Here is a 27,390-nt window from a genome sequence, read left to right as displayed (position 1 = left end):
TGTGGGTTCGAGCCCTGCATCAGGCTCTGTGCTGACAGCTCGGAGCCTGGAGTCTGCTTCAGATTCTGTGTCTCCCTCTCTCTCTGCCCCTCCCCTGCTTGTGCCCTGTCTCTCTCTCTCAAAAATAAAAAATAAACATTAAAAAAAAATTTAGAGAAAGAAATCTGGTTGCAAAAACTTGATATGTATGGAGAGGTCACAAGACAGTTCCTATAGAATTGCCATAATGGCATTTGTAATTTCACCTCATTTTTATTCCTTAAAACGAGCGCTTCCCCATATCACAGGGGCATAAACTTCCTTTACACCTTCATTCTCTGAAATCTTGCAGACTGACCACTCCAGATATACAGGACTGTCACTTAGGGACACACTGAACCTTGCTAGGCAGAGTTTGGGCATCTATGGAGTAAGATGCTAAGTGGGGCCAACCCCACGTGGACAGTCATCTCACGGAGGTCCTCCAGCCTGAGGCCATCGTGACCACACCACACTGACTCACCCGTGGGAGCAGCCTTTGCCAGCCACGATCACAACCCAGTCTCCTTAAGCACGTCCACAGCCCTGTTCCAAATCTGTGTTCGTCTCTGTAATTTTTAGATAACATTTCAGCAATTTCAGGTTGGTAACAATGATTCTAATGCCATTCTCTAAGATGACTTTTTTTTTTTTTTTTTTTTTTTTTTATGATCTAGCTTTCTCTGAGTCACCATGGCGGCTTCCCCCTCTTCAGTATTACTTTCGACAGGCAAACTTTGATGATTTGAATGCCCCAGGGGATGTGCTGGAAATTTAAGTTAAGTGAGATTTCAGGTAATTGGAAGAGTTTATAATGTGAACTATGGTAGCTGGGGGGTATGTGAAATTCACTGACAGTCTTGGTTAAGTGAAGTTAGGAATAACGAGGGTTTGCCTGAATATCTATTTCAGTCCTTCCCTCCTGTTATTCCTTCCTTACTCCCTGTCCCCACCTTCTCAGTCTCTGTACTGTCTGAGTGCACCCCTGTTCTTTTCAGGCCAATAAAGATTAGGAGGAAATGCAAGGAAAAAAAGACTGCTTTCCTTCTAGTTGGCCATAAATGGGCTAGGAAATCCCTCTCATTTGCTGAAGACGGCATATATTTTTAAAGACCATTGCTTGCCTAGAGCGACTTTGCTCTCTCCCCAGCGCTAGGCTGATCTGACCTTGCCTCCGGCCGAGATGCTGATGGCAAGGCGTGCAATTCAGGTTTGTTTCACAGAGATCCAGGATTCGGGATGGGGCATTAAAATCGCCCACGCATCTGAGGTTCACCCTTTTCCATCCAGGCTGCCAGGGGCCTGGGGTACGCTAGCTGTAACCGACAGCCCACATCACAAACACTCACATATACAATGACATATTAAAACATGTAACAGTCACACATGGAATGTAATGAGAGATTCACTAGGCACTTCATTATGGGATAATAATTCAATTCCATTGCAGAAAGCTTTTCTTGTGGGCTGGGTAGCAATAAAAAGCCAACAAAGCATGGACAACATTTTGGTCAAACTGTCTTTGAAAGCTATAAAATTGCCGTGGCTCATCTTCCCCCTGTCTCAAAAAGAAATCATAAAACAAAACAAAAAAAAACCAACCCTGGGGCACTTGGGTGGCTCCATCGGTTAAGCTTCCCACTTTAGCTCAGGTCATGATCCCGTGGTTCATGAGTTCGAGCCCCGCGTGGGGGTCTGTGCTAATGGCTCGGAGACTGAAGCCTGCTTCGGATTCTGTGTCTCCCTCTCTCTCTGCCCCTCCCCTGCTCACACTCTGTCTCTCCCTCTCAAAAATAAACATTAAAAAAAATAAGAAAAAAAAAACCCCTAAAATCCTTACTACTGTTGAGCCACAGTGACCGCTGTATATCTATCTGCCCCTGACTTCTCAGATCTGCCCTCAAACACCGTGAGCCAGTGCCTCCACTTCCCAGATGAGGCTCAAGTCGTTTGCAGAACTCCAACTGATTCCAGGACTATCCTTTAACAAAAGGGAATTTGGGAGGCACAGAGACAAAGGCACTATTGATAGACACAACATGACACCTGGGATTTAGAGTGAAATTATGTGGCTTCCATGGCCATCGCCTACCACTCACCCCCTCTGTATCTCAATTTCCTCTTACATAAATGCTGGGTGAATGACCATCACCATAGTGGACTCTACTCAGTGCCCAAAGGTGATTCAGTATTTCCCATATGTGTCATTAATCCTTATCACAACCCCAAAAAGTAGACATTCTCCCCTTTTACAGATGAAGAAACTGAGGACCGAGGAGATTTTTCTTTTTTTAAGTCACGCAACTTGTGGGGCATCTGGGTGGCTCAGTCTGTTAAGCGTCCAACTCTTGATGCCAGCTCATGTCAGGATCTCACATTTTGTGGGTTCAAGTCCCGTGTTGGGCTCTGTGCTGAGAGCAAGGAGCCTGCTTGGGATTTTCTCTCTCCCTCTCTCTCTGCCCCTGCCCAACTCGTGCTGTCTCTGTTTCTCTCAAAATAAATAAATAAACTTAAGAACAAAGTCACACAACTTGCCAGTGGCAATGGTGGGATTTATTTTTTTTAATGTTTATTTATTTTGAGAAAGAGAGAGAGAGAGAGAGAGCAGGGCAGGGGCAGAGAGAGAGGGAGAGAGAATCCCAAGCAGGCTCAGTGATCTCAGCGCAGAGCCCAATGCAGGGCTCAAACCCATGAAACGTGAGAACACGACATGAGCTGAAATCAAGAGTTGGATGCTTAACTGACTGAGCTACCCAGGCACCCTGGAAATGGTGGGATTTAAACCCAGGCCTGCCCCACCTCTCTCACAGGAGAGTCATAAGGGCTCTATAAGACAATGCATGTTTTTTTTTTTTTTTTTTTTTTAAAAAGCACTCAATAAATTCTAAAGGCACCAATCTTATTAATAATCACAATAATCCGGGGCGCCTGGGTGGCGCAGTCGGTTAAGCGTCCGACTTCAGCCAGGTCACGATCTCGCGGTCCGTGAGTTCGAGCCCCGCGTCGGGCTCTGGGCTGATGGCTCAGAGCCTGGAGCCTGTTTCCGATTCTGTGTCTCCCTCTCTCTCTGCCCCTCCCCCGTTCATGCTCTGTCTCTCTCTGTCCCAAAAATAAATAAACGTTGAAAAAAAAAATTAAAAAAAAAAATAATCACAATAATCCAAAGAACTGCGTTCATCCTATTCAAAGAAAGAAAACCAACCTCCATTCCTAAGTTTGTCAGCAGACCTTGCCTTTGTGAAAAATATCATCTCCCTGCTGGGATGAAGTGTTCCAGAAGAGGGTCAGAGTGCTCCAGAGGAAGACTCAACTCAAGATGGAGCATTTGTGGGAGTATTCCCTGGCTTCCATCTCTTCCATACTAGAGTCAGGTGCAGATACTCCAAGGCAAGGAGGTGTTCCGTCCCTGTCTGCCCCCGAAAGGCAGTCATCTGCAGACTAGAGATCTTGAAATCAGACATGCAAATCCATCACTATTTTAATTATCCAAGGAAGTAGAGCTCTTACCACCATCTGCCAAGATGCCAGCCAATCGTGATCATCACGGCTCCCCCCAGCGGTTCTCTCTGCATGAGAATCACGGAGTCATCATTAAAGGGCCACTTGGGCCCCAATTTCCGCCTACAGCATGAAGGTGTCCCCAGCTGAAGGTTGTGAGTGGGAGCTGTTTTTGCCTTCTCTCTATGCCTAGCTCATATTTTCCTGAGCACTGTTAATTTGCTCCTGAGCTTGTCATTATCAGTTTCTTACCACCACCTCCAGGCAGTACTGATTAGTGAGAAATGTTCCTCAACAAGAACTGTCAGTTCAGAACTCGGCCCCACGGCAACAAGTTAGGTGGAGATTCATTCTGGAACATGGGTGGATGTGCAGTTCTGCTGATTCAAATCGCAGCCTTATTCAGAGGGCAGACTAAACTATAAACACTAATTAAGGCGAGGGCTCTGTCCAGGTCTGTTTCCCTGGCTGGTAATGGTGCAACTGGGTCAATTATGCTAGCAAAGGGCTCCTATGGATGATCTCAATTTAGTATGGCTTTCAGGGAGGATGGCAAAGTCCTCATTGTCTCCATATCACCAACCAGCCAACAGCCAACACTGGGCATAATTTCATGGCTTCTCTGGACAGCCCATTTGTCCACCACAATCACGGTTCATCAGAAGAGCATTGAAATGGCAGTAACATGGGTTGCTTCAGTTTGTTCCTCTGCAAGTACAGACACAAGACCTGGCGCTTAAAGGATTCCTTTGGAGAAGACATCACTGATGCAGGTAGCATCAAGGCGTGGGCATTTCTCTTTCAGTAAGGAAAGTCACTGATAATCAAGGTCACTACAGACAGCAGCGTCAATAGGACTGACTAAATATGTGACCAGGCTAACCATTCCAAAAGATGAAATTTTAGAGGCAGAGAGACCTAAAAGCTCATGGAAGGCAGTGGATATCCCAAATACGTCTTGGGGGGGGGGGGGGTCAGACTTTCTTGGATTCCAGTCCCTGCCCTGCACCTGTAGCTGAATGACCTTGAGCAAGTTAATCCATCTCTTGCTGAGCCAAAGACCCCTTACTTGTAAAAGGGGGACCATGATAGTGTGTCCTTCGTAGGGTCTGCGACATAAAGGAGGTAATGGAACAAGGTATTTAGTCCAGTCACTGGCGTGAAGCTGGCATTTGCTAAGAGGTTATTATTTTTTTATCTTTATAATCATCATCATCATCCTCCTCCTCATCAATCATCATCATCATGTTCATGCTATATCATTAGGACTGCTGCTGTCCGTACTGTGTAGGAGGGTGCAAAGACCAAAGTAGTTAAAACAAGTCTTTGGGAAAGACCTATCAAGCCTGATGGGCCTAGACCCCAGATATGGCCATGGAGGCATCAGACAAAACACTAAGGGCAGACCCTGCTCCACCACTGACCGTGTGCCAGGTACTGTTCTGGGCACTTCACGCACATTAGTTCATTTGGTCCTCACAATGAGGCCCTAGGAGGTAGGAGTTACTATGATCCCCTACATCTCCTATAAAGTGCTGGCCAAGAAGAGGGAAGCAGAAGTGTTCCAGGAGACTTCTGGGAAGTTTCCTTAAAGGAAGGAGCATATTCTTCTTCATGTTTTCTTCTTCCTGCGAAATATTCACCCCGAAAATGGAAAGCTCCACTGTTGGAACGGTGGATAAAAGAAACAGAAGGTGCCTGGGTCCCTGAAAAACTGTAAGCTGCCATATCAGCCTTAAACGGTCTTCCTCTAAAGTCACTGTACTTGAGAGAGAAATACAGATAACTCTATCTTATCCAAACCACTGCTGTTTCTGGTATTACATTAAAATTAATCCTAAATAATATGCCAACACACCCAAGCAACTGATACTGAGGAAATTTGGCACCTTTTAATGTAAGATATGTAACTGAGTTCATAAGAGAGCCCTATGTCACCCCTGACAGGTGTCACTGGATATCCATGATACAAAACTGTGTAAGTACCATACTGAGGTTTTCATAGAGTTTAAATGAAAGAATACTTCCTTCTTGGCTTGGTAATTCAAAATACACACCTCCTAAAAATGAGCACCACACTAGAATGTTTTTTTCATTCGTTCACTCACTCATCCATTTGGTGAGGCTATGGTAGACCAGGGGAAACATAGACTTTGGAATAAAAAGAACCCGAGTTCAAATCCCAGCTCTTGTATTGCCAGCATCTTCTCTTATGTTTACTTATCAACTCTTAGCCATATTGATCACAGCAAATGAAACGGCCTCTCAAGGCTGTTGTGAGGTATAAATGAAATGCATATACAGAGCATTCAGGACTGGGCACATTAAATAGCACCCAATAAACATATCCTTTTTCCTTCAAATATGTGCCTGCACCAAACCTTAGATGAACCTTATATGTATGGCACACAGAGCTTACTAAATGGACACATTTGTAAGAATAACTTCACTGGGGCGCCTGGGTGGCTCAATCAGTGAAACATCTGACTCCTGATCTCAGCTTAGGTCGTGATCTTAAGATGGAGAGTTCAAGCCCCGCATTGGGCTCCCTGCTGGGTGTGGAGCCTACTTAAAAGCAAAACAGAATGAAAAGAATAACTTTACTGCAGTTAATAATAATAATGATACTGAGAGAGTAGTAGCAATCACAGCAGTGGTCGTAGAAACAGCGGTAGTAAAATAATCAAAAGCTGAACAGAGAGGGTGAAAATAAGGAAGGTCCCCAAATGTGTGCGGTTAATACCTACATGATCAAAACTTAACTGTTCAGCACTAGGTCGGAGACTGTTTCTGGAGAAGTGTGGAATTTTTCTCATGAATCCTCACGAATGTTTCCAGTAATCAAAACAGTTATTTTCCTTGCTCACCAAGCAATCTTATAATCTTAAAAGAACGTCTCTCTAAAACCCAGGTGTTTAAATTGTCCAATGAATTCCTTTCCTTTTTCAAAAATGAATTTTTAAAAAGAAGTTGATGGACAGGATGAACGAACACCCTAGAATCTGCTCTCCTGTACAAACCTTTACACCGAGTGGTAAGATGCCAGATACCCTTGCCCCAGAGCACAGGGGTAGTTATTAGGTCGTTCAGCCTAACTCATGTGCATTCACAGAAACTAAGTAAAGCAAGGGAAGATATAAGCTGGCTGTGCAAAAAACCACGGGAAAACCTTAAAGTCACTGTCCCTGCAGCCTATTCTAGAGTTTAACAGAACTCTGATGTCAGACATCTGGGTGTTCCAACAGTGGGAAACAATGCAGTTAAGAATTTCTAAGACATAGGCTCAAAGTCCAGCAAATGTATAGTTTGTCGACACGGTGTAATCCCGTGCTGCCACAGAGACTGATGTCAATGGAGATGAGTTAGTGACGTGGAAACTGTTCACAACTTATTGCTGAGCAAGAAAAAGAACACCTCATAAAACAGCATACAGTGACAGAATTCAAAAAAATGCTTAATGGGTGCAGGAGGGGTAGGTGGGTAGAGTCGACTAGGAAAGGCATGCAGAGCCTTCTGGGGAGCTGAGAATGTTCTATATCTTGACCTGGGTGGTGCACATGCAAAAATGTGTTGAGCATTCACCGTGTGCATTCACTGTATGTGTGTAGCATGTGATATAAACTCATTTTTAGAAATAAAGGCCTGGAAAAATATCTGAATGATTAAACACTAAAATATTAACAGTAGTCATCTCTGGGTACTAGAATTACAGTTATTTTCTTTTAAACATACGTATATTTTCTAGGGACAGTTGGTTGAGCGTCTGACTCTTGACTTTGGCTCAGGTCATGATCTCATGGTTCATGGGATCGAGTCCTGCATTAGGCTCTGTGCTGACAGCACGGAGCCTACTTGGGATTCTCTCTCTCCCTTTCCCCTGCTCTCTCTCTCTCTCTCCCTGAAAATAAAAATAAATAAACTTTAAAAAATGAATAAACATACGTATATTTTCTAAATTTGGGGACCGCTTAAGTTTATTCAGATATTTAAAGTCAAATCCATCATGATCCAAAGTTTTACCATCTCTAGGTAATACCATCAGTCACTCACCTCTCTTCGCCACCCTTTCAGATTCAGGCCGACAAGGGTAGGGCCCCCACAGCTGCCCAAGGAAACTCTCTGTGATGGGGGCAGGTAGGATCCAGGGGAGGTGGATCCGTGGCATTATTAGATTCTAGTCCTTCTGGGGCGCCTGGGTGGCGCAGTCGGTTGAGCGTCCGACTTCAGCCAGGTCACGATCTCGCGGTCTGGGAGTTCGAGCCCCGCGTCAGGCTCTGGGCTGATGGCTCAGAATCTGGAGCCTGTTTCTGATTCTGTGTCTCCCTCTCTCTCTGCCCCTCCCCCGTTCATGCTCTGTCTCTCTCTGTCCCAAAAATAAATAAACGTTGAAAAAAAAAAAAATTTGAAAAAAAAAAAATTAAAAAAAAAAAAAAAAAAAAAAAGATTCTAGTCCTTCTGCGGAGCCCCCTGCTCAGACAGCACTGGGTCACCTGGAGCACCTGCCTGCAGCCTCCACAGCACAGGTGGCATCCTGACCGTCCTGCAGTTATGGCCACATCTGCAGGTGTCCCCGATGCCACTTTTGCTCAACTTCCAGCCTCTATTGAAGTCTGGGCAGGGATTTGGAACCCGACCCCAGAAGTCTCTATCTCAGCTCAAGTTCTTGGGCTCAGATCTAGGTCAGCTGGCACGAGCATGCAGAGGATAGGAACCCAAGCCTTCCGGTGGGAGAAACATCTGACTTGAAGTTAAAAGGCCTGCCTCCACATACTTGCTTCTTGCCAAGTGACCATCAATAAGGACTCCGATTTTCCATTTCTTCACACTACCCCCTGCTCATTCTAACTGACGAGGTGGTTATGAGGATAAGAGAATGGAGAAGAAGGTGACAGCATCCCATTGGCTTCTGCACCCTAACTTTTAGCAAGGTGCCTGAGGCTGGGTTAATCCTCTTAAGCATCAGTAGAAGAAAGACAGAGGTAAGGTACTGTTTTTATGTATTATGCCCTGTGATGAGGTGACCGCAGAGGCCAAAGCAATTGCATAGCTTCTTTGCATGACAGTCAAAGGTGGGTGCAAACAACCTTGGCACAGACCCTTCTAGCCCAGGGTGAAGGCAGAGGCTGGGTACGACGCACGATAGCACAGGTCAGAGCCCGTTACAGAAAGTAGCTCTTTATAACTAAATGATTTCCCACCCGCAGCTTCTGCCTCTTGTCAAGCAATATATCTGATACGATAAAATTTCAGTTTGGAAGAAAAGAAAGGAAAGAAGGGGAGGTTGGGATGGAGAGAGAGAGAGAGAGGAAACGACTTCTAGTGAATTCATAAATCCCTTGGAGCTTATTAAAAGGAGATTTGACTTACTACCTTTAACAGGTCACAGTCTGTATTTGGAAAGTCAGAAGGTCTGTGAGATCAAATGGATACAAGGGGACTTTGGGGAGAGAAACACACGAGAATGTTGTTCTGACGAGCAAACAAATGGATGTCCTTGTTTTAATTCAGCAGGTTTTCAATGCAAGTATTAACTGAGAGCTGGATAGGCTTGTCATCTCTTTCAGACTTGTCTACAAGCAGGACTTTGTGCTGGGTATAATGGCAGCTTCAAAAAACATCCACCCCTTCCCACTCTGAGTAACTCCAGGCTGGAGACAAGGCACGGACGTAAATAATTCCGACCTGGTCACAGAGGTGCATCTGGGTGCTATGCGATCGCGGGAGGCCAAAGACCTTCCAGTTGGAGGTTAAGGTGGTTATGACTGAGCCTCGAAGGAGGAGTGAGAAGTAAGAGAACCAGGGTTCCTGCCAGAGGGCACAGCCTGAGCAAACCCCAGGTGGGTGGAAATGCTGGCCTCCTGCAAACACTCAGCGTGCTTCTGTTTACCGAGAACACAGGACATGTGAAATGGAGATGTGCAAAATAAGGCCAGATCATTTGGTTTGGATGAAAGTAAGAAAGGCCTTAAACGACAATAAAGTCTGAGACAAAGTGAGAGCCAGCAGGAGCTACGGAGGCTTTTGACCAAGGAAGGGTCAGATCCCAGTTTTGCTTCCAGGCACTTGACCAGGCAGTGAGGGAGAGGGCGGGAGGGCAGAAACGGGTGCAGGAGGCAGGGAGGCATGTCCTCCAGGGAAGAGGTTACTGTTAGTTCTTTGTGAGCAAGTGCTGTGTCCTGAGAACTGATGTCAGCCTACTAAGAGGCTTATTCAGGACCCCACCAAACGTGGGAAGGAGTTAGCAATGGCCCCGAAGACCAGAGCACCATTTCCTTTTTTTTTTTTTTTTTTCAACGTTTATTTATTTTTGGGACAGAGAGAGACAGAGTATGAACGGGGGAGGGGCAGAGAGAGAGGGAGACACAGAATCGGAAACAGGCTCCAGGCTCTGAGCCATCAGCCCAGAGCCTGACGCGGGGCTCGAACTCACGGACCGCGAGATCGTGACCTGGCTGAAGTCGGACGCTTAACTGACTGCGCCACCCAGGCGCCCCGAGAGCACCATTTCCTAAAGCACAGGACCACCACCTCGGCTGCAGAGGGTCGGGGACTTGGAAACATACTTTCATATATATCACCTCACTCTAGCCTCATCTCAGGTGAGGGATACAAGACGGATATTGTTATCCTCGTTGCATAAAGTCCAGAGAAACTTGAGGTCTTGGGGAAGTCATGAGATTCGCCCAACACTAAGTAGCTACCTACAGATGGAGCTTGAAGACTTACGTGACCCAGCTGGTGAGGATACCGGTCATGGGCTGGCACCACGTGGACACTCACTCCCAGCTTCTTTGGGGCCGTGAGCAGTCTGGGGGAGAGGCTGGAAGTGGGGCACACCAGCAGCTGAGCAGGGCTGGCTTCAAAGACAGTATCAGAAATGGCAACGTGAACTCTTTCCTTCCTTCTTTCCTTCCCGTTATTCCCTTCCTTCCTCCCTTCTTTCCTTCCTTCCATGAGTACCTGCCAAGGACCATGTGCCTGGAATTGTACTAGATATTATTGCCCCCTCCACCTCTCTGAGGGCCCCCATTGTCAGGAACCCCATTACCTTGCCTTATTATGCTGCCAACAATTCTCCACACCATCTTCCCAACTGAAACGTACTATCAACTTCCCAAGTAAAACATACCAGGCCCAGGAGAGGTAGGACGCTCATGTGATGTGACATTTGACCATGGCCTTTAAGTATGCAAAGGAGGTCACCTTGGACACAAGCAAAGACCTAGAGATGCCTCAGGGCCTGGAACGATCTGGTATCTGTTAGGAGTTCTGTGGAGAGTGGGGGAGTGGATAGGCAGAAGGGGCCCAGGGGAGTCATTGGAGGTGAGGAGGGAGCAGGGCCCCTGGAGGCCAACTGAGGGACTGGCCTTGACTCTGCAGGCCCCTGAGGGCCATCAGAGAGCTTGAGGCAAAGGAGTGGTAAAGCATTTCAGTGCTTATAAGGACAACTCCAGCTGGATGACAGGACACAGAAGAAAGGTCTTACAGGATGTAGCAGATAATTCTGAGGACAGTGAATGAGAATCTGAGCTGTGGTGGGACGGTGGAAATGGCGACACAGAGCCCTTATTAAAGACTTGTTCAAGAGCAGAAAATATGGGCCTTGATTAATAATCAGATTGGGTTCAGCTGGGAAGAACGATCAACGATGACTCTGTAGCGACATCATCAATCGAGATGGGATGGAAGAAGGGAAGACAGATAGGAAAGGCGGAAGCCAGAGGGAGGATGGATTCGGGTTAGGGCACATTGAGTGTAGGGTGCCTGGAGACATGTCCAGCGGCCATGTGCAGGGATGCAGAAGCCCAGCAGGTGGGGAAGGAAGAGTGGAGTGTCAGAGGCTGCACAGCCAGGACCACATAGGCTGAAACCTGAGGACAGACCACTGTGCATGGCAGAGAGGAGTCTGGTCTTGGATGGGCTTGGCAAGGAGAAAAGTAGGGGCAGAAGACTTGCAGGAGAAAAGTAGGGGCAGAAGGCAGACTCAGGTGGATCGAGAGTGGATGAGAGCAAGGGGACAAGGAAGACGCTCAGGTGGGCTCCTGTGTCCTTCTCGACCCTCATCCCTATCACATTGACTCCTGGCAGATCAGCTACCTTCCCACTGCACCCAGGTAATTTCTCCCCTGCTCAGAGAGTATAATCATGTCATCTGTAACATTCTACCTGTGTGTCGACCATTAATAAAGCTATAGGTGGGCTGGCACATTGATGAGTCACTTTTCCATGAGTGAAGACCTCAAAGTAGAGGTCCTGTATATGGGTCAGAAGTGGGTTGGTTCTTGGGTATTATTCAGTCTCCCCACTCAGTTCTGCTCCTCTTGAGTCATAGCATGAAATTCATTCCTATCTCCTACCCACCCAACATAGCTGGTCACAGTCCCTTCTCTTCGGAGCTCACTAACTTGTGTAGGAGTTGAGATCCACACACAGAGAAGGTCCCTATATTTCTCTGGGAGCATTTTAGTGCTATATGAGTGGCTTGGAGTCTAAGCTATGTAACTCAACAGGCTGAAGAGTTCACTTCAAGCTTGGGTGGTCATGGACGATTTTATGAGGGATGTGGGCTTCTATTCCGCTTTGGAGGACTCGTAAAGGCTGTGGTCTGGGAAGAAGTAGAAGGCCCACCCAGATAAGATCAGGATGTGGGAATGAGGTAGGAACCAGAATGCAGGATGGATCAGTTTGTCTGGAACACTCAGTTTCTGAGGGGACCAATGAGACATAAAGTTGGAAAGCTCAAGGCCAGTTTGAGGGGAGCCTTTGAATACCAGATAATGGGGAGCCAAGAAGGTTTCGGAGTAAGAAGACTTAGTGAAAAGTGCTTTTCTTCTTAAGGTGGCATAATAGATTAGTTGTACAGAGGATAGACTGTCTTGAAGGAGATCTGATATCCTGGACATAAATGACATGTCACAATAAAACAGCATCAGGTGATAGAAACAGAGTAGATTATTGAACAAACTTATACAGAAAATGAAAATGGGAAGACTTCAAAACAAAAACCAACCAAGCTTTACGTTCCTTGGGAACCAGTTATCCCCTCCCACGGGCACCATGTCACCTGATGGGCCACAGAGAGATGCAGACTCTCCACTAAGCAAAGATCTCCACCATGAGGTACCCAAAGCCCCAGTGTGGTTTTATTAGTGGAAAACCAGGCGGTGAGTAAGAAATGTCATTCACTCTGGTCATTTTCATTCAGGGACTAGCCAAAGTCCTCTTCTAATCTTCAGCCAATGTATTTTATTCAATGTGAAAGTCACTAAATTAATTTTTTAACATAATAAGAGTAGAAATTGTCAATTTTAGAAGCGCATATGCGAATTTCCCTGCACAGGAGAGAACATGAATCCTATTAGTTAAAAATAGCAGTTGTGCTCACTTTCCCCCACATGCTAATTTTAATAAACTTACTCTGAAATTAGCCTGCCACTATGCAGATAGCTGCTCATCCAAAATGCTCCCAGTAAGCACTAAGCTTCCCTTGCAAGAGTTCAAGTACTCCCAGGAAACTCTGAACAATGCAGAGTTCTAAATGGAACTCATCTCTTCTCACCAGACTTGGCCACTCCCAATCCTCTATCATGCCCAGCCCGGCCTCTCTCTAGCCACCCATCACGGGTCATCTTGGACCCATTCCATTTCATCTTCCCAATCCAGTTGGCTATGAAATCCTGTCGGGGTCATTAAAAACAAAATCTTTCTCTTAGCCATCCCTTCTCCTCTATTCCCACGGACGCTGTTATCTCCTTACCACTTCATTTATTCAAACATCCAGATTCATATATCCTACAATTACTTAATTCCTATAAAGGGCAAAGCACAGTGCAAAGAGAGCTAAGGCCACAAATTAACAACACATGGTCCCTGCTCTCAAGGAGTTCAAGATCATTTGGGTTCAGCGGAGAGATGGACACGTTATAGGTTAGTTAGAAAACCATGTAAGTGGCATGGCTTCGGTGCCAAAGGAGTAATCGGAAATGCTGATGGTGACAGAAAACACTAGACTGCTAGTCCCTCATCTTGTCTTTCCCCGATTCCTGGCAAAGTTACCAAATTTGTCTGCACATCCCCGCTGCCTGGCATAGTGCCTCGCAGACTCTGTTAGGGCTCAGTGATCACTGAGTTCGGTGGAAACAGATCTATCCCAGATAGTTTCATCGACTTGTACCCCAGCTAAAAAAGTGTCCAGCACCTCTCCATTACCAGCTATGTTAGAGCACGCCCTCTGTCTTGCTTTTGAGGTCATTCACCATCTGGTCCACCCTGGCTCTTCCAACCTTCATGTCTGCTGTACCTCAACCCACTAGTTCCAGCCTTTCCTCAAAGGTCAGAAGCATTTCCTCAAAGGTCAACTGCCAGCCCAGTGTTCATGCCTGCTTCTATCATGATCACCCATGGCCTCTTCACCCAAAGGGGAGGGACCCAGTTCAAGTTCCACTGCCTCTAGGAAGCTTTTTCCCACCTCTCAAGCCTGACCAAGTGTCTATATATGTGCCTGCTATTCTGTACTGTTTTTTTTATTTAATACTATTATTAATATGAATAATACTTTGAAATATTAACTGATGTCCTATCTACCCACCTTGCCTCCATTTCCTATAATTCCTACCCTGTTTCTCCCTGCACATCCCTCTGCCTTTTTAAGAAACCAGACATTCTGCCTTTGTGTTCCAAGGAAGGGAGCACCCAGCAAAACACAGGTAACAAAGTGATTGGCTCTTCAGTGTTGGAAGTCTGGTCCTTAAGACATCAGGGCATGGAACAGCCTCCCCAGGAGCTCCCTCCCCCATGGCTTCCCAAAAGACTAGAAAGATCTCCAAAGTTGAGGAAAGGGCAGAATCAGTGGGCAAAGAAAGAGAGTTTGGCTATCAGTGAGTCTCTAAGAATGAGCATGGAGCCTCTGCCTAATCCGCATGAGTGAGGGCAGTGGAGGGGGAACCCCGGGACCAGGGTGGGGAGCACGGCTAGTCGTGCTGGAAACCTGATGAAGTGGGATGTGAAGAGGTAAGGAATAAAGCTCTCCAGAGCAATGTCTATCTCAAATATCCATCTCTCCCCTTTAAAAAAATTAGATTTCGGGGTACCCAGGTGGTTCAGTCAGTTACACGTCCAACTTCAGCTTGGGTCATGATCTCGAGGTTCATGAGTTCAAGCCCTGCGTCTGACTCTGTGCTGACAGCTCAGAGCCCGGAGCCTGCTTCGGAGTCTGTGTCTCCTTCTCTCTCTCTGTGCCCTTCCCCCCCACTCACGCTCTGTCTCTCTCTGTCTCTCAAAAATAAATATTAAAAAAGATCTTGAAAAAATTCGATTTCTTGAGGCACAATTCACACAGAGAAAGGTTCATCTTTTTTGGGTGTACCGCTCTATGAATTTCACTACACTTGTACAATCACATAGCCGTCACCACGGCTGAGGCACAGAATACATCCATCACTCCACAAAGTTCCCTTGTGCCCTCCTGCCGTCAATCTGCTCACCCTGTTCCCAAGCTCTGGCAACCACTGATCTGTTTCCTGTCCTTCTAGCTGCGCCTCCCCAGAAATTTCGTATTAATGGAATCTTACAGTAGGTATGCTTGGCTCGAGCCTCTGGTTTCCATCACTTGCCAATTTTTTTTTCTTTTTTTAGTATAGTTGGCACACAATGTTACGCTAGCTTCAGGTGTACCAAATGTTTTGGAGGCTCATTCATGTTTCTGCACGGATCAGTAACCTGTCCCCTCGTAACGCTGAGCAGGATTTCATTACATGGACGCACGACAGTTATCCGCTCGTCAGTTCACGGACACTGGGCGGTTTCCATTCTCAGTGATTATAAAAAAAAAAAAGGGCTATAAACATTCACATACAGGCTTTGGTGTTGACGTGCATCCTCACTTCTCTTGGGTAAACACCCAGGGGCAGGGCGGCTGGGTTGTTCGGTTAAGCGTATGTTTGACTGTATGAGAAATTGCACAACTGTTTTCAAAAGTGGCCGTAACCACTTTCTATTCCTCCAGCAACGCATGGGGCTTCCAGTGCTCTGCATCCTTGGCGGCATTCAGTTTATCCATTTTTTATCTGTTTGTTTTTCCCTCCTGACAGGTTGTGTTGTGGAACCTTATTGCGACCTCAATGTACATTTCTCTAATGACTGACACTGTTTAGTATATATTCATGTGCTTATTTTCCATCCAAATCTCTTTTTTTTAATTTTTTAAAGTTTATTTTATTTATTTTGAAAGAGACAGAGATAGTGTGAGTGGGGGGGGGGGCGGGCAGAGAGAAAGGGAGAGGGAGAGAATCCCAAGCAGGCTTTGAGCCCGATGTGGGGCTCGAACTCATGAAACCATGAGATCATGATCTGAGCTGAAACCAACAGTTGGATGCTTAACCGACTGAGCCACCCAGGTGCCCCACCATCCAAATCTCTTGAGTGTAGAATCTATTTAACTCTTTTGCCATTTTCTTTTTTTTTTTTTTAAAGTTTGTTTACTTTGAGAGAGAGAATCCCACACTACCAGCGTGGAGCCCGATGCAAGGCTCAAACTAATGAACCATGAACTTGACTTGAGCCAAAATCTAGAGTCTGATGCTTAACTGACTGAGCCACCCAGGCACCCCTCTTTTGCCATTTTACAAATTAGGCTGCTTGTTTTCTTATTATTGAGTTGTGAGAGTCCTTTATATGTTCTAGATATAAGACTTCCGTTCTGCACAAATTTTCTCCCAGTCTGTGGCTTATCTTTTCATTTTCCTAAAGGAGTTTTTCAAAGAGCAGAAGTTTTAAGTTTTGATAAAATACAATTTATTCTTTTTTCCTTTTGTGGTTATGTTTTCCTGTCCTATGTACCCTTCTTACTCTTGAACCTCCCAAACTGTGAAAAACCATCTCAGTGGTGATAAGAGAACCTTCCCAAGTACAAGCTGGGCACAGATAAGGTTCCATTCCCTAGCCTCCCTAGCCACCATGGCTAGGTGTGGCCACGTGACTATGCTCAGACTAATGGGATGTGAGAAGTCATCCCTAATTTTAAAAAGCCCCTCACCCTGGACTCCCCCTGCCCTTTTTTTTCCCCCACTCTCATGGGTTGGGACAAAAACATGGCAACAACCAGCTTCATACATACAGTCGGGGACCACCCCCTAAGACACACTGGAGTAAGAAGGGGTAAAAAAAATCTGAGTTCTTAGATGACTCACAGAGCAGGGCCTCCCAGACTGGACCACCACACACTGTAACGTGAAAGAGACCAACATATCCACCTTATTTAAAACAACATATTTTGAGGGTAGGTATCTTTGTTGAAGTAGCTTAAACTTAACCCAAAAAATTCACCCTTCTTTCTGGGGAAGTAGACGATAACCTCAAGGGTCTTGGACCCACCCGGTATCGTGTGGTGTATGTATGCAGACAACTGCACAATAGTTTCCAAAAGTTTCCGTCAGCTCAGGAGTGATTTGGGGGCAGCGGAATATGAATCCCTTGCCTTTACCCTGGGCAAGAGAGCAAGGTCCCCCTTGCTCAGCAAGGTCCTCTGAGCAAGGCTCAGAGCCGCGAAGGAACAAATGATCAACTTGTTCTTCGTTCACCCAAAGTAGCACGGGTGGGGTACAAGCCATTGCTGAGAGGGGGACAAGCAGAGACACAACCGTGACCTATGACTAGATACTAGATGAAACATGAGGAGATTGTGACTATGTGAAAGTAGCCCAGACGGGATGCATAACCCCTACCCCGTCACCCCTGCCAGCGGCTGAGAACCACTTAAGCCCCCTACAACTTAAACACAGGCTGGGGGAAGGGGAGACACAGGACTCCGACCCAAAGTACATTTCCATCCCTGGGAATGTGTAATCAAAATTCACATGCTGTAGCAAAATATAGACGTTTTCATTTCACGAACGCCTAAGTTTCTGTCCTGAGGTTCATGCTCATTGTACTAACGTTCACTAAACACCACCTGCCAGGCAGAGGGCCAAGGACTAACAAGCCGCTCACACACCTACGGGGTACGTACTCATTACCCATCTGAAGATTAGGAAAACGAGGCTCAGAGAAGCTCTACAGTGCAGGGACTTTTCCAGTCCATTCTGCTTCGGGCAAATAGCCCCTGCTGCCTGCCCGCTCTCAGGCCACGTGGCCTTCCTGGGCAGGGCCCGCAACCAGATTACCACACTCCTGAGCCACTGTCTTCCAGGCCAGGTGAGTGATCTGAGTGGGTTCAAATGGAGGGACGCCTGCGGTTTTATGGGACGTACTACATAAGAGTTGCTGTCTTCCTCTCTGAACTTGAAAAGGACGGAGGCTGAGACTTAAGACAAACAGCAAGGAGACTCATGGATAGAGAGAAAGTGCCCATTTGAGTGTGGGATCCAGCTGGGGCCCAAACCACTCCTCTCTTGGAATTACTAGACAGGTCGGCTGTATTGGTTTGTTGCAGCTGCTGTCACAAACTGCCATAAACTGGGCAGCTTGAAACAACAGAAATTCATTCTCTTGTACTCCTGGGGGTTGAAAGTCCAAAATTAACGTGTCAGCAGGGCCATGCTCCCTAATAAGGCTCCAGGGGAGGATTGTTCCTTGCCTCTTCCTAGCTTCTGGTAGTTTCCAGTAATCTCTGGAACTCCTTAGCTGCATAACTCCTGGTCTCTGCCTCTGTCATCACATGGCCTTTCCTCTGTGACTTCACACAGTGTCTTCTCCCTGTGCATCCCTATATCCAAATTTTCCTCTCCTTGTAAGGACACTAGTCATTGGATTAAGAACCCACTCTAATGACTTTGCCTTAACTTGATTACATCTTCAAAGATCCTATTTCCAAACAAGGTTGCTTTCACAGCTTTGGGAGGTTAGGATTTGAACATATGTTTTTGGGAAGCACAATTCAACCCACAACATCAGCCGATAAATTCCCTGAGCTGAACTGCTTTGGGTTGGGTTTTTGATCATTCGCACCCAGAGAAAAGTAGAGCCAAGATTCACCCGCCAGAGCTCAGTCAACAACGGAGACCCAAAGCCACACCATAAACCATAGGGCCTATTCAATCCCTGTCTTTCCAATGTCAGTGGCTCTATCCTGGGTAGAGGTGCAGGGTTACACAACACACTCAAAGAATACGATGCTGACTGCTATCTAATTAATTAACCAAAATTCAAATGGTGAAAATAGTGAAATTGAACTAGGCATGGGTTATCATAAGGCAGCGGGCCAAGAGGTGGCCCGCATTTTTATTTTAGAAATAAAAAATTACTGACGGTCTGCATGGCTGCATTTCAAGATCTCTCCCTGAGAGAGAGAGAGAGATCTTTTGGAAGATCACTTCAGGTGGTGCTAGGAAGAACATTTCCCCCTCCCCAGACATTTAATTTCTAAAAGAGAACATCAGCCAGGCTTCTTTCACATGCATGGCTGTGTTTACTTTGGGGCCTACGAGTGGGCTGCAACTTCAGCTAGTTATACTAAAAATATGAAAATAAAACTAATCTCCGTAGGATCATTTTAAGTGAAGACGGCTCGGTAGAGGTGAGCCGCAGAAGCAGACCGATGGAAAGGCAGCACAGGGCTCTGGGCAGGAAGGGCAATGGAGTGCCTGTCCAGGGCGGGAGGCAGAAACCAGGTCCTCTGCAGAAATCGATGTGAGCTGTTAAAAGGCCCACTCAGCTCAGGTCAGATGTCTGGTGACTGTCTTCCCCAGTTCTTCTGGCTGGATTCCAAAATCACTTTGAAACACCACCAGCCACTGACCACTCTCTCCCTTGGATCCTATTGGCTACGTATCAGGCATCTCCACAACAGGCCCAGTCCGCACCCGGCCAGCTAAACTTGAGTGGGGCAGGGGAATCCCCTGGGTAGCTCAGTGTCTGAGAAGAGCAGATTTTAGGCTATACCCCTGGGCATTTTCATGCCATCGGTGTATCAGTTTCTTGTGGCTGCCATAACCAGTTACCCCAAACTGGGTGGCTTAAAACACAGAAATGTATTCTCTCACAGCTGTGGAGACCAGATGTCCCCAGTCAAGAGGTGTCAGAAGAACTGATTCCTTCTGGAGGCTCTAAGGGAGAATCGGTTCCGTGCCTCTTCCAGCTTCTGGTGGCAGCTGGCAAACCTTGACATTCCAGGACTTTCGATGTGCAACGCTGATCTCGATCTCCATCTTCATAGGCCTCCCTCTCTGTGCCTTCCCATTGTCTTCTCCCTTGTATCTCTGTGTCTGAAATCTATCTTTACTTTCTTTTATAAGGACACCAGTCATTAGACTCAGGGCTCACCCTAAATCCAGGATGATTTCATCTCACAGTCTTTAACGTAATTACACCCGCAAAGACCCGATCTCAAAATAAGGTCCCATTCACAGCTATTGGGGGGTTAAGACTTAGAAGGATCCACGGTGAAGAGGGGGAAATGCACAACGGATCCGGGGAGAGACTTTAAAACTTGCATTTTTCCCAAAAATGCAGAGTGACTCTTTGCGCTCTTTGTTCCCCAAATGACTGGGGTGCAGGTGATCTGTAGATCATACTCTGAGGAACACTGATTTAGTCACCGGGGATTCAAAGGTGAATAAAACATGGTCGTCTCTCTTGGAGAACCTGCTGTCTAGCTGAAGATACACAGAGATGAACCAATGATTAACATACAAAGTATGGCCTAATGATTCCAAGCTCTGGAGTCAGACCAGGGTTCAAATTCTGCCCGCTCCAGCTGTAAGGCTCTGGCAAGCTCCTTAACCTATCTGAGCCACAGTGTCCTTACTTGCAAAATGAGAAATAATTCCTACTTTATAACATTATGAGAATGAGGCTATGTAAAGTACTTAACACTGATGAGGGACTCAAGAAACAGCCATGAGGTATTAGGAGAGGGGCAAGCCTAGCTCCTTGCTGTGTGCCTTCCACGCCCTAGAGCCTTTACTGAGTGTTTGTGGAAGGCACGAATGCACTACCCTGAAGAAATCCAGCTGGGACAGGCAAGGCAACTCCTAAAAGGCACATGTCAGGATCTTGATTTATTCTCTAAGCATTTTTTGAGCACCCGCTGTGTATGGAGCTCGGTGTGTAGGCCCCTGGATCAAAGCCAAGTAAAACACACATCCCGGTGGAGAGACCACCAGGCCACAGTAGTGTGGTCAGTGCAAGGCAGAAGGAAGGCCACCTCGGGGAGGCATATTCGGATGCAATGAAGCACTTCCTTCCTCTGGTTTTCCACCCTTTAGCATTCTCTTCATGTTTATCATGTAACTCTCCCAAACTGTAGCATAGGTTCCAGAAATTCTTTGAGAGCAGAAGGGGTTGTCTGCCTTCTTTGCCGCTGAATCCCAAGCACCTAGCGAGGTACCTGGCTGCTAATAGACCTTCGATACATATTTGTTGGAGTAGAGAACATTCTGCTGCCATTTCAGAGGCTAACCCTGGACTCTTATGAAGAGGCACCCCCATCCTCCTTGACTACTGGGTATGATTCTTGATTCTTGAAAGTTTCCTGGAGGATCTGTCCCTTGACATAGAGCCAGAGAGTTAGAGACGGGAGGGCGCAGGCCGCAAGACAATGCGTCCGAGCACCGTCTAGTTAGGAGTTTTCAGCTACTAGACCAAGAGTAAACAAACTAAACCAGGAAGAACTTATGACATCTTATTCCTCTTCAGAAATACAACGCTTTGCACACACCAGACGTTAAGTACTGTTATCCGCCTGACCTGGAGGCCCTGGAAATGATTACAGGAGAAAGTATAAGGGTTTCCCTTCTAACATCCCATAGGGGAAGGAAGAGAGCAAATCACTACACCCTGCATTATGTGCACAGGAGTAAAGTCAAAAAGGCCCCAAGTTGGCTTTGGGCAAAGGGATGGTTCTCGGGAGGGAGAGAATGGAAAACTGGGGGGAGAGGGGGTGCTCAGCAAGGCTAGGTAGTACGGGGAACTGCCATCACATATGGCGGTAAGTCAGGACGAGCGACCTACCTGTGACACGGAGACATCAGCCCTCACTGTCACCTGCAGAAGCCGGACAGCCCCTCCCAGGCCAAAAAACTCAGGCTGGGCTGAAGAGGCAATAGCTCAGGAGACTAAAAGCCAACCCCGAGGTGGTTGTGACAAAGGGGGTTGGGGGGAAGAGGGCTGGTGTTTTCTGCTTGCACGAATCGAGTGCCTTCCGCACCTGTCGTTCACTCCTTTGATAAATGGCTCTCCACCTTACCCAGAGTAGGCCCGCAAGACACACGTGTTGACAGAAGTAAGTGACTGAATGAAGGCTACGGAGGACCCCGAACTCCCCCCACCCAAACCTCCACCGCAGGTAATTCCACCTGGCCCGGGGGGAACCCCAGGGCCCGGATCTCCACCCCCACCCTCCCCGGCACCACCTTTCCGCTTCAGCGCGGGCCGTCCAATCGCTGGGCTCCACAACGGTGGTGACCGGGAAGGCAGGTGGGACTTGGCTCCTCTCCTGCCGGGTCCCCCGCGCTCCGCTCTCCAATCCAGGGCCGAGCCCCGCGGGAGGGGGAAGGCCCCTCCCCTGAAGCCGGCACCAGATGGCGTGGAAGCGGCGCCCGGCCGGCCCGGGAGGCGCGCGAGGAGCGGCGCACCTGGCGGGGGCGGGGAGCAGCGCGTCCCCCGCCCCCCGCGCGTCCCCGCCGCACTCGGCCACCCAGGGGGGCGCGGGCCGGGGGAGGGGGGACGTGCTGCGGGCTCGGGGCGGGGACGCGCGGCCCGGCCCTTCCCGCCTGGCCGGCGCCTCGGCCTCACCTCGCTCACCAGCCCCTGCCAGTCGCTCTCGGTCCGGTCGCCGTTCATGGCCTCCTCCTGCGGGCGCGGGCCGGCCTCGTGGACGCCGCCCGCCTCCGCCTCCGCCTCCTCCCGCCGCGCCGCCGCCGCCGCCGCCACCCGCGCCCCGCGCGGCCCCGAGAGGGCCGGGCGCCTCCGAGCCGCCGCGCCGCCGCCTGCGGCCGCCCGCGCTGTTGACTCAACGTCCGCCTCCGCGGGAGGAAGGGGAGGAGGAGCCGCGGCCTCCCGGCCCGCAGCCAGGGCCCCGCCGGCCCCGGCCCGCCCCGCGCCGCCGGGCCTCGCGACCCCCCCCACCCCCCACCCCCCACCTCCGCGCCGGGACTCCTGACCCCTGCCCCGACCCCTGACCTCCACGCCGGGACCCCTGACCCCTGCGCCGGCCCCCGACCCTCGACCCTCATGCGGGGCCTCGAAGGGAAGGGACGGACGGCAGCGGGTGGTCTCAACCTGCAGGTGACTCCTGTGTCCTGGATGCCTGCTCTCCCTGGGCAGGAGGCGGGCTCAACAGACAACTGCGTGTCCCCTGCAAGAACCAACCCCCCCCCCCCCCCCCAACTGTCTGACCAGCCCCTGACCCACTTCCAGAAAGTAAGCGTCACCTGGACAGGGTGGTGGCCTTGTTCTCTAATGAATGCTAGGTGTAGGGCCTGGCACATAGTAGGTGCTCTACAAATATGTGTTGGTCACATGAATGAGCGAACCTCCTGTTATTATATATTTAACATTGTTTTTAAAGCTTCCAGTGTTTACTTGTATTTATTTCTCAAATTATCAGCTGTCATAAATAGGAAGCAAACAAAAATATTGAAAATAAAACACTATTGAATTCTAAATAGGACTAAAAGCTCTGAGCACGATGCTGCACATGTGTCAGGAAAGGTGTTTAAGACCTACTGGCATCATGGGGCGCCTGGGTGGCTCTGTCACTTAAGCCTCAGACTCCGTTTTTGGCTCAGGTCATAATCTCTCACAGTTGGTGGGTTCGAGCCCCACGAGGGGCTCTGCACTGACAGTGCAGAGCCTGCTTGGGATTCTCTCTTTCTCCCTCTCTCACTGTCTGCAGTCACTTTCTCTCATTCTCTCTCAAAATAAATAAGCTTAAAAAAAACCAAAACCCTACTGGCATCAAACGAGACTTTCCCCCCGAGAGGAAGGACCGAAGAGAGTTACAGAGGGCAGGAAATCTTCAACATATGAATCATTATTATTCAAGATGGTTTCCCGGGGTCTCCTAAACTCCTCTCACAGACCACCACCAATGGTGAGCTTTCCAGTCGCAGAAGCGCGACCCGTACAAACGATCAGGTAGGTTGAGAAGGAGTTGTGAACCTATTGCACAGTTGTGGAAGCCTGACTGCCAACAGTGCTTTGTGATTTCTAGCCCCCTGTGGATCCTGGATCAACCCTGTGAGATGGCTGTCTTCTTCGTTTATCAGATGGGGCTACCGAGATCTGAAACGTGGAGAAACAGACTCAACTAGGACTTCTGGCTCCCAGAGGGCCTCTTCAGCATCTTGGAAGCCTGAAAAAGAAGCACCACACCTGGGAGATGGAAATACTGCATTTTATTGTCGGCCTTGTTTCGTTGGCACGGTACATTGTTCAGAAAACGGCATTAATAATTCCCTGCCGGTGTCCCAGCCACTGTCTGTAACTTTGACTCCAGGCTCAGTTACGTGACCTGCTTTAGCTACTGCAGTGTTTGCAACTGTGCACACAAAGAAGCTCGTGAGGAAGCGCTTGTGTAGTGGGGCTCCTTGCTTAAGCTCTTGGGAACCTGTGATCACTACCGTGGAAACGAGCCCGGAAGAGCTTGCTGGATGATGGACTCACGACCAACAACCGGCCAGCTGCCACAGCTGTGAGTGAAGCCAGTGACCCCCCAGGTGCCACAGATGAGAGGTTCACGCAGGAGCCCAGCTGAAACCAGCGGACGAACTACCCAGCTGAGCCTTGCCCAATTTGCTGACCCACAGACCACATGGTGAAACACATGGCTGTTGCGTGTGAAGCCACTAGGGTTTGGGGTGGTCTGCAACCCACGCATCAGCAGATAACTGACGTGGATGGTGATACTCCTGACGAGGAGCCTGGATGGTCTGAACTCTCCCTGGTGGCCCCGTAGAAGGCAACAGCCTCTGGCATCAGGACCTGTTGGGCCTTCATCTAGGAAAGATTCTGCAACAGATTCTGGCAGGCCAGGGGCTATGACAAGGAGCCAGTCTGCCAGGTCGCACATTTATCCAGTGCCTTTTATGTACAAATACCGTACACATCCTGGGAATGTTCAACGACATCGTAGACCATGGGCCCTGTCCTGGAGGGTTTGCAAGCCTTACCATCAAGGCTTTGCAAGCGGATGTTCTAGGGAACAAGAAGAGAAAATAGAGGCTGGAATGCAGCCTAAGGCTTCCGGTTTTCTGACCATGCTGAGACCACCTAACCCACTCTCTTTTTAATCCAAAGGGATAGAAAGAAGGTTCATCCCTGAGCTGAATGTCTAGGGTTAGCTCGGTGCCAGACACTTGTTCCTAACAGCCTTGATCAATGCCTTACGCTACGAATCAAGGTACCGTCTGCCAATATATTGCCCTCTGGCAAACCATCTGGTTTCATCCGACCTGTCGATGAAACAAACTGTAGGAAGAGCAGGCATAACGTGGTCCATCTGCCTTCCGCTGCTTCCTGGTCTGTGCATTCAGGTAGGAAAGCAGCCCTTCCTTTCCAGTTACCATGTATAGCTGAGGTTCACGGTACCCCTGCTGCTTTGGAGACTCAGCTGGTATTTCAGGCGGCAGGATAATCAGTGAGCAGTTGGGAGCCCAGGGATCTTCACAGGAGAGACCAGGTACCTTTAAGACAACTCTCCGTGTGACTCTGTTTCCCCTATGTGCTTTCCTTCCCTGCAGAAAGTCAGCCAGTTATTGAGGTATTGAGGTATTGGGGAGGAAAATCAAAGAGTGGCAAGCCTCTACCGTCCCCAGCGCGTGGAGAAACTTCTGACCCGGTTGAAATGGCATCCACAGTTGCCTGGCTTTTCCTTAGAGGCTTTATGCCCCAAGTGCCAGCTCGAACCTGCTTAGCTTGTGAGATGTGATGAAATCACCAACCAAGGCAATGTAGCTGCAAGCGATTCTTTTTTATCTCTTTTCATTTATGTAGCCTGACATTGAGTAATAATAATAATTAAATGCAGTTTAAGCTGTTAGGCACCTATTCCAGAAGGCCTCTAGATACCTCATCAACAGCAGCCCAGGCTGACAAAAACAAAGCTAATTATATTGTGGTTAACTTTTTTCAAAGAAAAAAATAAGACCGCTCACCAACTATCCTCATATCTGATAAAAAGTGGTACATTAAATGTTCCGCCCCAGAGTCCATTTGCACGGGACCAATTTAAAACCAGGTGCCCTTGTCTTAAATTTGCCACCCTGGCACTAAGTAACGAAATGATGGCTTTAGCCTCTATTTCCACGCCCACCCCTAGCGCTCTGAAAAGTCTCCAGGGTCTCAATTTTTTCCATATTTATTCATAGCCCCAGGGCCAGTTGTATTTATTTATTTATATGTACGTGGAGTGTTAGGAGAGCATGCTTTGGATGCTTTTGAGTGATGCTTCTCACTTTCAAAAGTTTGAGAGGGATTTAGATGTGGCAATCCAGAATAGCTTCATCTGAGAAACGGAGCCAGCAGATTCTGATGCAAACAAAACACAAAAATCTCTGGAGAGACCTGGAAAGAAAGGACGACTGGAACTTATTGTTAGAAACCTAGCCTCTTGTCACAGCGTCTCTACTGACTTGCAAGATGACTTTGGCCAAGTCCCAACAGCCCCAGACACATGGGAAGGCCCTAAAGCTTTTGATCCAACTTCTCCAGACAGTATTTCCAATTCAAATTCTGGCTGCCCAAGCAAAAATGTCAGTGTTCTCATTAAAGGAAACTTAGCAGCAAATCTCCAGTTGAGATTTTTGGCTCAGCTTTTCTCTGAACTACACAACTGGGGCAACATTCACGACCACTCCTTTCCCCCAGTTACTCTTCTCTGGCCTGAGTTAGGAAACCCAGTCTGATGAGCCTGGGAAGAAAATGATTCAGAACGATAGTGATTTACAGTGATGTATTTGACATATATATATATATATATATATATATATATATATGCATTATATATTTATATCATTTTTAAAAATTAACTCCATATGAGCCAGGGTCCCCGATTCTCACCTTTGTCAAAGGAGGGCCGTTTGGACACATCCTGCCAGGAGTCCCCCTGGCCTGGTTGCTAAGTGCATTCCTTTGTTCTTGATTTTCGTGGGAAAGGACAGAGGTCTGCAGGTCCTGGTGTCTACAGCAGTCAGGCCTCCTACGGGAGCCTTGAGACCTGAGGTCCCCTGGGCCACTGGCCTCAATTCTATAAAAGATAAGCCTCCTCTCTTCCCCCTACCTGGGGATGCTCTGCAAAGCCCCTCATCCATCATTTCCCTACCAGGGCTGGGAGCCAGACAACAGACAGACCTGGACTCTGTCCGGGGGTTCCTGACTCAGAGCATCCTCTGTCTGTTAGCCTCCTGAGCTCCTGGGCCCTCTCTCTGCCACCACTAAGCCCTGCTCGCCCAGCAGCAAAGGATCAGATGCTCCTGCTCCCCTCCCCCTTCCAGCCCCGCTGGCTGCCAATCAGCCGGGCAGCAGGGGGTGGAAGGAAGTTCCACTCCCCGCTGAACCACCGCTGAGGTGCTCAAATGACTGAGTGGGGCTGATGATGGCCTGGCAGGCCGGGACCCCGCAATTGCCATCCTGGAGGGACGAGGGCGCGGGCGTGATTGGCTGGGGCGCTGCGGGGCAGGGGGTGGGGATTAGCCGAGGCAGAGGGGCAGCTCCTGCGAGGGAGGAGTTCTGAGAAGGGGGACTGAGAAGTCGGTCCAGGGAAGGGGCCAAGGAGGGCTGGAGGAGGAAAGGGAGGAAAGGAGGGACAAAGGGAGATGCAGGGCCCAGTGGGGCTCCTGATGGGAGGCCAGAAAATCAGGAAGGTGGGGGAGAGAAGGGCGGAAAACCGTGGGGCAGGGCTGAGTACGGAGAAAAACGCCCCGGGCTGGTGGGGGAAGT

The 27,390-nt window shown here is 48.3% G+C and overlaps 1 protein-coding gene across 8 annotated transcripts in view; it reads right to left on the bottom strand.

Annotated features, from left to right (window-relative positions):
- CCDC149 (coiled-coil domain containing 149) overlaps window positions 1–22,427 on the bottom strand; it is a 96,380-nt gene extending 73,953 nt beyond the window's left edge. Inside the window, exon 1 of one of the 8 annotated variants that reach the window (XM_045474375.1) lies at window positions 22,246–22,427. In XM_045474375.1, coding sequence (XP_045330331.1) covers window positions 22,246–22,293 — 48 coding nt within the window. In that variant the 5' untranslated portion in view covers window positions 22,294–22,427. Of the gene's footprint in view, window positions 1–3,525; window positions 3,633–21,863; window positions 22,047–22,245 lie in introns of those variants that run through there. The other 7 variants (XM_045474372.1, XM_045474373.1, XM_045474369.1 and 4 more) reach the window with 7 other exon arrangements.
- Window positions 22,428–27,390: the final 4,963 nt, after the last annotated feature.

The sequence above is a fragment of the Leopardus geoffroyi genome, chromosome B1 (genome assembly GCF_018350155.1).
Source record: "Leopardus geoffroyi isolate Oge1 chromosome B1, O.geoffroyi_Oge1_pat1.0, whole genome shotgun sequence".
Classification (NCBI taxonomy): Eukaryota; Metazoa; Chordata; class Mammalia; order Carnivora; family Felidae; genus Leopardus; species Leopardus geoffroyi.
Note: the sequence above shows the minus strand (reverse complement) of the source record. Positions and strands in the feature narration are given on the sequence as shown.